The sequence below is a fragment of the Microcaecilia unicolor genome, chromosome 6, assembly GCF_901765095.1.
Source record: "Microcaecilia unicolor chromosome 6, aMicUni1.1, whole genome shotgun sequence".
Lineage (NCBI taxonomy): Eukaryota > Metazoa > Chordata > Amphibia > Gymnophiona > Siphonopidae > Microcaecilia > Microcaecilia unicolor.
Window position 1 is genome coordinate 97,261,269 of NC_044036.1, and position 12,751 is coordinate 97,274,019.

Below are 12,751 nucleotides of genomic sequence, written 5' to 3' on the forward strand. Positions count from 1 at the left end.
ATGTGTATGTTGGCACGTGCACTACTGGGACAGGTTCAGGGAGCCTATCCAGCTTATTTTCGAAGGAGATCGCCGGCCATCTTCCAACACAAATCAGGAGATGGCCAGCGATCTCCTGAACCCGGCCAAATCGGTATAATCGAAAGCCGATTTTGGCCGGTGCCAACTGCTTTCCATTGCGGAGCCGGCCAAACTTCAAGGGGGCGTGTCGGTAGGGTAGCAAAGGCGGGACAGGGGTGTGGTCACGAGATGGCCGGCTTCGCCCGATAATAGAAAAAAGAAAGCTGGCCTTGACGAGCATTTCGCCGGCTTCACTTGGACCCTTTTTTTTCAGGACCAAGCTTCAAAAAGGTGCCCCAACTGACCAAATGACCACCGGAGGGAATCGGGGATGACCTCCCCTTACTCCCCCAGTGGTCACCAACCCCCCTCCCACCAAAAAAAAAAATATATATTTTTTGCCAGCCTCTATGCCAGCCTGAAATGTCATACCCAGCTCCCTGACAGCAGTATGCAGGTCCATGGAGCAATTTTTTGTGGGTGCAGTGCACTTCAGGTAGGTGGACCCAGGCCCATCCCCCCCTACCTGTTACACTTGTAGTGGTAAATGGGAGCCCTCCAAACCCCCCCAACCCACTGTACCCACATGTAGGTGCCCCCTTCACCCATAAGGGCTATGGTAATGGTGCAGAGTTGTGGGGAGGGGGATTTGGGGGGCTCAGCACACGAGGTAAGGGAGGTATGCACCTGGGAGCAATTTTTGAAGTCCACTGCAGTGCCCCCTAGGGTGCCCGGCTGGTGTCCTGGCATGTCAGGGGGACTAGTGCACTACAAATGCTGGCCCCTCCCATGACCAAATGCCTTGGATTTGGCTGGGTTTGAGATGGCCGGCATCGGTTTCCATTATCAACGAAAACAGATGCCGGCCATCTCTGACATTTGGCCGGCCCGAACCATATTATCGAAACGAAAAATGGCCGGCCATCTTTTTCAATAATACGGTTCAGGACTGCTCTTTGTGGCGCCGGCCATATAGATGGCCGGTGCTGTTCAATTATACCCCTCCATATAATAAAGGCACATAAGCGCCTACACTGACTTTTTAAAATAGACTTAAAATAGGGGCCTTTTTTGCTATATAGCTGTCCTCTTATAACATTATCCCTAATGTTGAAGAAAATGAACGTGTTAAAGTAATGACTTCATGGTAGGGTGGGAATAATTTAGCAACTAGCTTATCACACCATATCCAAATGAAATATCTTTTACCTAATATGCATTATGTCAAACATATTCCCAGCAGCATATACTGCAGCTTAAATACATGTCAGAGCATCCTATTACATGAATGGTCTAGATTGATTCCAAACTATGCCAGTAATGACTGCTATATTTTGCAAATTTTCCATCTCTCCCTTTTTACCTTGCTGGTTCCAACGGAGGGCAGGCAGAGGGCCACGTGTCCTCATTTTTCTCCAAGTAATTAATTATCATGTGTCTCAGTATCCGAACATTATCTTGCACATCTCCATGGGGAGCTGAAGCCAGCAATAGATACATTATTAGCACAAATTCAAACTAATTCATTTCAGACAGTCAAAGCCCACTTCAGTCCATCTTTTCCAACCACCATCCCCCAACACATCTACTGAATCAGCCAAACAGAACTCCTCCTACCCACCTAACTGCAGTCAAGCATAGCACATAAAACATGCAACACTGGAGTGGACAAACTGTAATTAATAATTATGCAGTTGATATTCAGTGGAACTTAGGTAGGAATACCTCCTAACAGATAAGTCCCGTTGACCGGATTTATACCTGAGCAGAGGCTGAGTGGACCAGAGCTACCCAGTTAGAAGTGATATTCAATTCACTAACCACGTAACTGACCACATAAAGTCAGGACACAAAAAAGGCTGTCAGTTTACATTTCATCTTTATTTGCTATACCACCATCACATTAATATCTAAGCGGTCACCTATCTGAGTTATCAGCCTGAACATTATCAATAACTGGATAAGTAGCATCGGCTAACCCAGTGGTTCCCAAACCTGGTCCTGGAGGCACCCTAGCCAGTCAGGTTTTCAGGATACCCACAATGAATATTCATTGTAGGTATCCTGAAAACCTGACTGGCTGGGGTGCAGTAGCGTAGCCAGAGTTTAATTTTTAGATGGGCCTGGAGGTGGACTGGGTGGGCACAGGCCTCACATTTCCTCTCCACCCGCTACCACCCCCCCCCCCCCCCGCCCACCGTCGTATTTCCTCTCCATCCGCCCGCCGCCGCATTTCCTCTTGATCCGCTACCCCCCCACGACAGCCCCCTGCACATGGTCAGTTCTGGTCATTTTTACTGACCTGCAGCGCCGTTCTCCCTCCAGCACTGGCGATTCCCATAGCCAGCCTTCTGCCAGCGCGCGTCATCGGAGCCTCTTCTCAGGCGCGTTCCGCCTACTCTGCAACTTCCAGTTTTCCGCAAAGGTGGGCCGCAAGAAGTTGCAGAGTAGGCGGGACGTGCCTGAGAAGAGGCCCCGACGACCCGCGCTGGCAGAAGGCTGGTTATGGCAATCGCCGGTGCTGGAGGGAGAATGGCGCTTCAGTGCAGTAAAGGTGAGCAGGCCACGCGGACGGGGAGAGTGGGCAGAAGAGGCTGGGCGGGCCTGGAGCAAAAGTGGCTGGGCCTGGGCATTTCCCCAGGCATGGCCTCCAAGGGGGGCCAGGTGCCGGGGTGTCTCTCTCTCTCCTGCTCCTGACAGGACCCGGATGATCGCATCCCGACAGGAGCAGGAAAGAGAAAACTCTGGCGCCGGGCCCCCCTTAGAGGATGGGGAGGAGCAGACACAGGGCTTCGGGCCGGGGCCTCTGGTTTGGATGGCAGGGGTTCCCAGGCCCTGCTAGCAGAAGAAGTCTTCCTCCAGAGCTGTTCGTCACTTCCGCATTGCCTGCCTTGCTACTGCTTTTTCTCTCATGTCGAGAATGCTCGATTTTGATCTAACCACGCATGCGAGACACGAGGGGAAAAACAGCTGAAGGGCAGGGCAGGCAATGCAGTGGAGTGAAGAACAGCGCTGGAGAAAGGCTTCTTCTGCTGGCGGGGCTTGGGGATCCCTGCCAGCCAATGTATTTGTAGTTGTGGTGGGGGTGGTAGTAGTGATCCTAGGGGGCAGCAGGTGGGATCCTGGGGGGGTTAGCGGCGATCCTGTTGGGGTGCAGCGGTGGCTCTGCCCCAGGCCCAGCTCAGTCTCTCGGTGGCCCTGCAGTCCTAGCATGGTTGGTAAGACAGCATTAGCACCGCAGCAGGTCTCTGTGTACCTATGCATACCCAAGACTTGTCACATCCCTCCTCTTCAAAATGGAAGTTTGTTTGGAGGGAGCAAGACACTGCAGGCACGCAATGCATGCAGATATTCAAAAGGCCTCATGAACATTTTGGAGGATAGAAGTAGGATGCTAGACAACACCAGGGGAAAAATAAAAGGGAGATGCTGGACACTAGGGGAGGATGGAGGGGAGGGAAAGAAAGATGCTAGACACATGGGGAGAGATATAAGGAGAGATGCAGCTGTGGATTAATCAACGGAAGGGTAGCTGCTGGACATAGAGAAGGGGAGGATATGGCTGAAGGTTTACCTAGGGTATCAGATGGTCCCTGGCAGGGTCCCTCCAACTTGCCTACTCAAGCCAGCCAGAATTTCGCAACTTATCTATTCTACTCCATCAGAACTCCTCTAACACACTATTCCACTCAGTCAGAGCCTCCTTACATCAGTGGAAAGTCTTAGTATAGTACACACCGGAAAAGAATCAAGGAAAATAATTCTATCAGTCAACAGTGGGATAGGAAAGGTGTGCTCCATGCCCATTGTGGAACAGTGGATAATAGCATAAGAAGTACTTTTCTCTGCAAGTTATGAGCCCATGCCTACATCATCAATCCAGAAAAGCAAGAAAAAGAAAGAGGGTGTGAAGACAGAGTAGTCTTATAGCTTAATCAAAGGCAGCTTGTCCTTACTTGTTGCCTATGGAAAAAATCTTTATTGAATAAGACCTTAGGTCTTTTCCAAGTGGATGCCAGGGAAATGAAATACAATAGGGAGAACATACAAGAGATGAAAATGTATTTCTTGACTCTCCCTTGAAAGACATAGTAATGTAGAGTACTGAAAGAAATTCAGCATTTATAGCTATTTACATGCCATTACATGGAGAATAGAGAAATACACAGTTATTCCCTGCCAAAGCAGAATAGCATGAAATATTGGCAAGCTGACTGATCAGTTCCAATTTATGCCTAAGACTTAAATTTTATAGCTTCTAATAGGTTATGAATACAGACATATTCATTATGTATAAATCTATCCAATTTTTGATACATACCTAAAATACGTCTTCCCTCTCTTGTACTCTGAGCAAAAGCTTTGTAATACTGTTAGGAAAGAAAAAACAAATTAAAACTCCAAGAGTGTCTCCAGATTTATATAAAAACTGTTAAATTACATGGGATTTTTAGAGAAGTCCAAGAAAGCTGTTGAAGATGACATGTGGGGGGGGGGGGGGGGGGGGGGGGGGGGAGGAAATTAAGTATATGTGATGACACTGCCCCAAAATAATGGAATTCTGGGATAAGATACAGATAGAAGTGCAAAATATAACTCACAGTTAATTTCCATTAAACTACTTACTAATATTAGTATTTATATGGTTGGCTCCCGGGCAGGATTAGCCCTGCCATTTAGATGGAATTCACCAAGGGTGCCACCAAGTTTTTGGTGAGAGGGGAAGGGTTGGTGCCACAGCAGTAGAGCTGTATCTAATTTCCCCTTCCCAGCATGAGAACTTTCAGTAGCGCCTTGCACTCAAGTGCTGCCATGTCCCACCCTTCCCAATGTTGTTCCTGTCAGAAGAGAGCACAAGAGTAAGAAAAATCCCATGCACTACGAAAGTAGAGGATGTAACACTTCCAACATAGAAAATGTTTTGGGAAGATAATGGTTACCTTCAGTTATCTAAGCCATGATGCACCCGCACCTAAGGCTTCTAAGGCAGCAGGAACTATGAGTCTACCATATGGGGCTCTCATTTGGTGCCCAGATACATCCCAAAATAAACCAAAATCCTTGTGAAACTAATATCTGTGCAAAGCAAAATTAACAAAAAGTGTATACTCCTAACACTGAACCTTTTATTACGTAACTATAGTCCGGGGTCTTCTTTCCACATGCATCACTTTGCACTTGCTCACAGTCTCCCAGTCTCGTAAGGTCCTCTTGTAATTTTTCACAATCCTCTTGCGATTTAACAACTTTGAACAACTTCGTGTCATCAGCAAATTTAATTACCTCACTAGTTACTCCCATCTCTAGATCATTTATAAATATGTTAAAAAGCAATGGTCGCAGCACAGACCCCTAGGGAACTACTCTATCTACCCTTCTCCATTAAGAATACTGACCATTTAACCCTACTCTCTGTTTTCTATCTTTTAACCAGTTTTTAATCCACTATAGTATACTACCTCCTATCCCATGACTCTCTCCAATTTCCTCTGGAGTCTTTCATGAGGTACTCTGTCAAATGCCTTTAGAAAATCCAGAAACACAATATCAATCAGCTCACCTTTACCCACATGTTTGTTGCATTTCTACCTTTCTTCCTCTTATTATTTCTGCAGCTGGCTTATTCCACACCACTCTTGCTCTATGTCCAAAGCAAAGAGAGGGTTGGATAACCCAGCCTACAGCTCAAGAAACCAAACCCTAATTTGAGTGCAGTTCTAGAAGACACAGGCCTGGAGAAAACTGGAGTCTTACTTCAGTGTAATACCATGTAAAGTCCAACAAAAAAAAGATGTTGTAGAACCATGAGCTCTTGAGATCACAAAGGTTCCCTTCTTCCCTAAACTGATTAAGTTCTCCGACTGTGTCACGGAAGCAGGAATAGGAAGATGCATCCCTGGCACAGAGTCAAATGAAGCACTTCAGTTCTCTCTTACATAACAAGGGGAGTCTAGCAGCAGCAGAGGACCCATGGACAACTTTAGTTTAGTTTATTCAATAGCTTGATATACAGTGTTAAAAAGACAAAGCAATTTAAAAACGTTTAAAATATCAAAGCAGAGACAAACAACTAAACAGTATAAAACATTCACCAGAAAAAACTGCTTTCAAATATGTTTTAGGAAAAATGAGAGGTGTGGGGGGTGGAAACAGGAGAATGAACAACAAATTGAGTCCCTGGAGTCAAAATCTCCCGGAACACCTTGGAGAAAAAAAGAAAATCTTCAGGTCCTGCTTGAATTTAGCTAAAAAGCTTTCAGCACGCAAATATGCAGGTAAAAAATTCCACCTGAGAGGACCAAAGTAAAAAGGCAGAATAATATGTAGTTTCACACTATGCATGTGTTGCAGAAGGGAGTCGGTATGAGTTTCTTCTCATTCTGAGATTGAAGGGCTTTAATGGCCAGACCACCATTCCAAGGAACTCTGCTAGCAACTCAGGGCACTTTAAATGGATTCCAAGGCTAGCCACTGAGACATGGTAAATGATAGAGACAGTTTTTGTAAATTTAAATTTATTTTAAAATTGTACATTCAAGAATAAACTTGAGACAGAAAACTGTATGTGACAATAAAAGTAAATCAAAAATAAGAAAGAGAAAAATCTTAAATATAAGAAGGTAAACTAACACAACTGTCTTACAGCACATTTGACCTCAGAACAGGCAACTAAGAATAAAACAACAACAACAGAAATCTATGGAAAAAATAAGGAACAATACATGAAACCTGCTGCAAGGTGGTATACACTAATTAACACCCAATAAACCCTGAACTTAACCTTCCCATCAGAGCAATCTAACTTGAAACAAAGTGACTGATATACTCAGGGAGATAACCTGGTAGGAGAGGCTCCTGCTGACAGGGGTAATACCAGGATTTTCATTAGCAGTATCCAGACAGCACTGCCAGCTCCAGACACCCCTAATAAAATTAGCTATTATAAGCATCTTTTCAAAGTGTTATTTTTCCCTCACTGAATACTAGCTGTTTATTTGTTTGTTTATTCCACACTTGATTTACCAACTTTCTGTAAACACAGTCAAAGCGGTTTATATATACTATTTTTGTAGGTAATTTTCTGTTCCTAATGGGCTCACAATCTAAGATTATTTGTACCTGGGGCACTGGAGGGTTAAGTGACTTGCTCAGGGTCACAAGGAGCTGCAGTGTGTTCAGCAGTAGATTGTGTTTGAGGATATGAGTAGTGATCCCAGGACAGTGGATTTACAGGCATTTGCATACTTCAAGGGCTCTGTGGCAGGGCTGGAGTTCAAGGGGTCACATCGTCTCCACCGCCATCCCCGGATCTGTATGCTATCAAGGATTCCGCACCTGTGGAAATGGCTAACCCTCTCACGGAGCTTGGTTCTACAAGATTAAAACTGACATGAAGGCTGTTTGTGAGGAGTTTGCCTCCCTAGGAGTAGATCTCTGTAGTGAGATCAGTTGGGCCACAGGGTCGAGGATGCCGAGCTGTGTCTGGATGACCAACAGGATGCCATCGGAATGCTGGACAAAAAGTTGCAGGAGGCTCAGGTTCTGACTCAAGCCTTAGTGGACAAAATAGAAGACCTCGAGAATCAAGGCTGCCGCCAGAACCTTTGATTCTGAGGATTACCTGAGGTGCCAGCCTAAGCGGACTGCGAGCACACTGTTTAACAGATGGTTAGTTCTTTGCTTTCTGAGGGCTCAACACAGGTGGACCCACTCAACATCCAACTGGATCGAGCACACTGGGCTCTGGGGATGAAAAATAATAAACCCATGATACTGTGGCATGCATTAATAATTATAAGCTTAAAAAATAAGTGCTTCAAAAGATACGGGCAATGGACCATTTTGTCTGGGATTACCACTCTATTGCAATTTATAAAGACTTGGCGGCGGCTACCCTCCAGCAACAGTGGGAACTAAAACCAGCGACTTTGCACCTTTGCACGCAGGGCATTATTGCATATAAGTGGTGCCATCCTTTTGCCCTGTCCTTCTACAAAGATGGGAAGTTCCACCAGTTTCGCTCCCTGGTGGAGGCACGTGAAACCTTTCCAGAAATGAGCTAAGCATCAGCAGCATTGCAGGGTCAGAAGACAGCCTCTGAGGGACTGTGGGATTTCCCAAAATGGCAGCATGTCACAAAGAAGGGGCGATTGCAACACCAGCACTCCGTTGCAACCCTCTGGGGCGTTGAAGCTACTTGAACTCTCTAAGCATCTGTATTTTGTATCTTGGACAGGTCTACCTAATCTACTTGGATGGCTGTTTACACCCATGCCTACTATGTTAATCTATAAGGGTGATGTTTTATGTTTGAATATAATTTTGGGGTGGTTATTGACCAAGCACTTTTCTCTCTATTGGCATAACCTCCAGTTCATGGGGGTGTTGCCTATGTTTATAATAGGGAGGGGGTTGGTGGGGTTTTTTGCATTGGAGAAGCCTTGTGGGGATTAGTTTGTCATGGTTTGTTTAGGATGGCACCATATTTCAGGCATACAAGATTAGGCAGCTTCTCTTGGCTAGCAAGTTTGTTTACTTCCTTGATCTGCTATGGATAGACTTACTTTGTTGACTTTGAATGCATAAGGCCTTAATTCTCCCTGTAAACATCAACTTTTATTTAAAGAGCTAAGATGGTCCCTGGCAACGATTGCTTTTGTACAAGAAACGCACTTATTGCCCACTCATGAGACGTTCTGTACCCATAAACAGTATGCATCTATCTATTATGCTTCCAGTTATCACTGTAAAATGTCTGCAGGGACATTAATAGCATTCTCTGGTGGTTGTTCCTCGCAGGTCAGGAAGGTTGTGAGGGATAAAGGGGGGCATTATTTGATCCTTATAGTCTCAGAGTCTACAGTGTACACTGGTTAACATATATTTTCTCAATGAAGTTCAAGGACAATTTTTGGATGATTTCAGTCAGATCCTTCTCCAACACATGGAGGGCAGGTTACTAGTGAGTGGTGATTTTAATTAACTTTATACCCCAATATGGACAATACTGCTAGTAATGTGAATTTCGCCGTCCAAGATCAGAAGAAATTTAGGAGTTTCATTGCCCGATGGAGGGTTGGTAGATCTGTGGAGACATCAACACCCCACAATCACACATATTATTCCTCGGTGCATCATACATATTCACGCATTGACTCCTGGTTGGGGAATTCTACTGTATTTCATACTTTGCAGTCTTCATCTATTCATACATGTATTTGTTCAGATCATGCCCCTGTGCAATTAGATCTTTTGGTTCACACTGACCCTGGGGGACTTCATTACTGGTGTTTTAATGACACTTTTTTTATTCGACCCTATCCATGTCTCACAGTTATAGCTTCCTAGGTGGTTCCTTTATGACATACCAAGACAGGCTACTTTGGGGCTTGAAAGCCTTCTTTTCACTTGGTACCACATTCGGGAACAATTTTTCCAGATCGGCAATATTTTTTTTTACAAATAATATGCCCCAGAATTCATCCTAGGCAGCTGTGATGCTAGCTTTCAGTATTGGATGACACAGGGGCTTTGCACCCTGGGCCAACTTTGGGAGAAAGGGGAAATAGTATCATACTCAAGACCTACAGGAGGAATATGGCTTTCCTCGTTCTCATATTTTTCAATACAGCCAGATACACATTATTTACTCTGTAGGGCCCAGGGACAATTAGAGTTGGAGAAAACGTTCTTAGAGTGGGAGGTGCAGGGGGTAGTGGCAGGGGTTGTATCTCTCAGTTGTACTTAGCCCTTCTATCCTTTCACACACCAACTACAAATTATATTAGGCAATAGGAGACTGAACTGGCACTGCTCTTTGAAATGAGGCAATGGGTTTCTTTAAGGCGTCTATAGCTAGTAACATGACATAAAATGGGTACAAGATTCTCTGTCAATGGTACTATATTCCTCAAAGATTGTTCAGAATGTTTCATCATGGAGCTTTGGGAGATATGTATCACATTTGGTGGGCTTGTACCAAAGTGCAATTCTTTTGGACAACAGTTATCACCTTGCTACAAGTCACTCAAGTGCAATATCCTCTGCGAGCCGAGATGTGCCTTCTACATTTCAAACCAGTTGAGATCAAGTTAGCCACAACATTCTTCACAGCTGGTAAATTAGCTTTGGTATCAGCTTGGAATGATCCTATTGCACCCTCCGTTTCGATTGTTCTTTATTAGTTGAACTATGTTTACCTCATATCTAAATTGACTGTCATATGCTCTGGACAGTTGTTGAGATTTCATAAGGTTTAGGATGTCTATTACTCTTGGAGAAACCAAACTCAAGGACATATATTTGATTCTTAATTTTGATTAGTTTTTCAGGAGCATCAAGACTCTGAATTGTTGCTACCATCTTCCTCTCAATGGCTTCGCCTATGTGGGGGGGAGGGGGAAGGGTATGGGTGGAGCTGGGAAAGGGGAATGGCTTATTGTTGATTGTATCAATCTTGTGGAGTGAGTTCTAGGGGGAGGATGGGGTGGTAGGGGGGGGTTCTTTAGGATTGTTGCCTTACTGGATTCCTTTTCATCTGTACAATTTTTTCTATTCCTCTGCTGGCACTTTCAAACTCAAAGAAAGTTGAAAAAAATTAAATGGAATCATTTAATGAAGGTTATAGCATGCACATGTTATCTCCCACAGAGCCCACTGAAAACAGACCCTGTGACAGATAAAGGACCAGCACTAGGGTGATGCCAACAGGACAATTGCCTTGGACCCCAAGGCTACAGGGGACCCCAAGCTTAGCTGAAGCTGGAGATGATACAGCCTGTTATTGCACTTTCAGGCCCCCTCCCAAATTTCTGCCCTGGGCCCCTGAATGTTTAACAGCAGCCATAAGCAATTAACACAAGGTAATGGAGTTAGCACATGCTAACCATTAATAAATGGCTCCCAAAATATTTACTAAACACAAAGTTTAAAAAACAAGAGGAAAACTCTCTGGTGGTATCTGGGGATTTTCCAAGATGTATTTTCTCAATATCTCCTCAGGGAAGTTCATGAACCTTAATCCCACATCTTAATTTGTGTTCTAGGGCTTGTCTATAACTAAGGCAGTATTTCAAGACTGGACCCCACAAGCTGATGCCCAGCCTCAGTCAATTTGTTCCCCTGCTCCATAGACACCTGGTCATACTGTTGGATTTGAGGTTGCAATCACCAGTAACGCCCAATTCTTCATGCTATGAGCTACTCCATGTAGGTAATGGCTAGGGTTACCACTGGAGGCTTAGAACCATGCTATGAGTTCTCATCTCTTCACCATTCAAATTTATCCGGTGAGATTCTAGTTCTCATCTAACTGCATTAGGAGAAATCACACCTCTCCTTCTGCCTACTCATCTACACCCCAGATTCTCACAACAGCTGAAGCATTTAAGGCCATCCTTTTCCTCCCGTTGTTACTGTGGCTGGGGAAGAGAGTACTAGCTATACTGCTCCTTTGGTGGTGCCAATGTCTATCAACTTCAGATACAAAGTTCCTCTGTGCATCTCGGGGCTGAGAAACAGGGCCGCCAAGAGACTAAGCCAGGCCCAGGGTAAGGCTGCCGCCGGATTCCCCCCCCCAGGATCATCATTGCCACCCCCAGGATCATCACCGCTGCTGCCCCCATCACTACTGCTGCTGCCGCCCCACCAATTGCTGCCACTGCCGCCACCACCTCACCAATCGCTGGCGCTGCCCCACCCTCCCTGATCGCTGCTGTTGCCCGCCCACCATAACTGTTAAGTACCTTGGCTGACGGGGATCCCAAGGCCCCACCAGCAGAAGAGTTTGTCCTCTAGCACTGCTCTTCTTCCTTCTGCCACGAGACCGTCCCCTGCGGCTGCTTTTTCTCTCAGGTCTGCATGTGCGACCCGAGGGGGAAAGGAGCCACAGGGGAAGGCAATGCAGCAGACTGAAGAACACTTTGTCTGTTCCTCCTGGTCCTCCCCAGCCTCCAAGGGGGGCCCGGCACCAGAGTTTTCACCTTCCTGCTCAAGTCGAGACATGATCCCCAGGGTCCCGTCAGGAGCAGGAGAGATAGAGACCCCGGTGCCAGGCCCCCCTTGGATGCCCAGGCCTGGGGAATTTTGCCCCCCCTGCCTCCCCCTCTCGGTGGCCCTACTGAGAAAATCTCTGGGTTACTATCAGCCCCACTGCCTTGTCCAGATTCTGAAATTGAAAGCCTCCACAAAGCAAGTAGCAACACCATCAACAGTTGCCCGATGCAGGGCAGTAATAGATGAAGGCTGAGAAGGCCAGATTCACAACTTAACCTTTCTAACCATAATTCTCAGAATAAACAAGTCAGACATCAAAAAGGGCTCCACAACATGCTGCTATTAGGACAATACATTGGTGTCATGAGACACAATTTTATTTTACCTTTATTTACTGAAGACTTTAGCCTGGTTTAACAAACGTTTACTCATGAATACAGAACAGAAGAAAACCTTTGATAAATCAGGTTCTGGAAAAAGTCCAATATAAGGGAAACAAGGAGTGGCTCACATAAGGCTAACAGCCACAGGAATAATAAAGGAAATGTTGCAACCCCCGAGCAGGTGTACATAATTCATTTTCTGCTTGCACGTAAGGTAATTATGTCTGTTAAGATGAACCAAAAAAGATCTGTTTACACTAAGAGAAAACCAGGAAGAAGGTGGCCAGGTTGCTCTGATCATTTTTTTTCATCCA

General features: G+C 45.3%; 1 protein-coding gene across 1 annotated transcript in view; it reads right to left on the bottom strand.

Moving 5' to 3' along the window:
• The window catches only part of QSOX1 (quiescin sulfhydryl oxidase 1), a 137,228-nt gene that overhangs the window by 66,004 nt on the left and 58,473 nt on the right, over positions 1-12,751 (bottom strand). Inside the window, exons 3-4 of the mRNA XM_030206725.1 lie at positions 4,382-4,430; positions 1,424-1,538 (exon numbers count right to left, since the gene is read on the bottom strand). Coding sequence (XP_030062585.1) covers positions 1,424-1,538; positions 4,382-4,430 — 164 coding nt within the window. The remainder of the gene's footprint in view (positions 1-1,423; positions 1,539-4,381; positions 4,431-12,751) is intronic.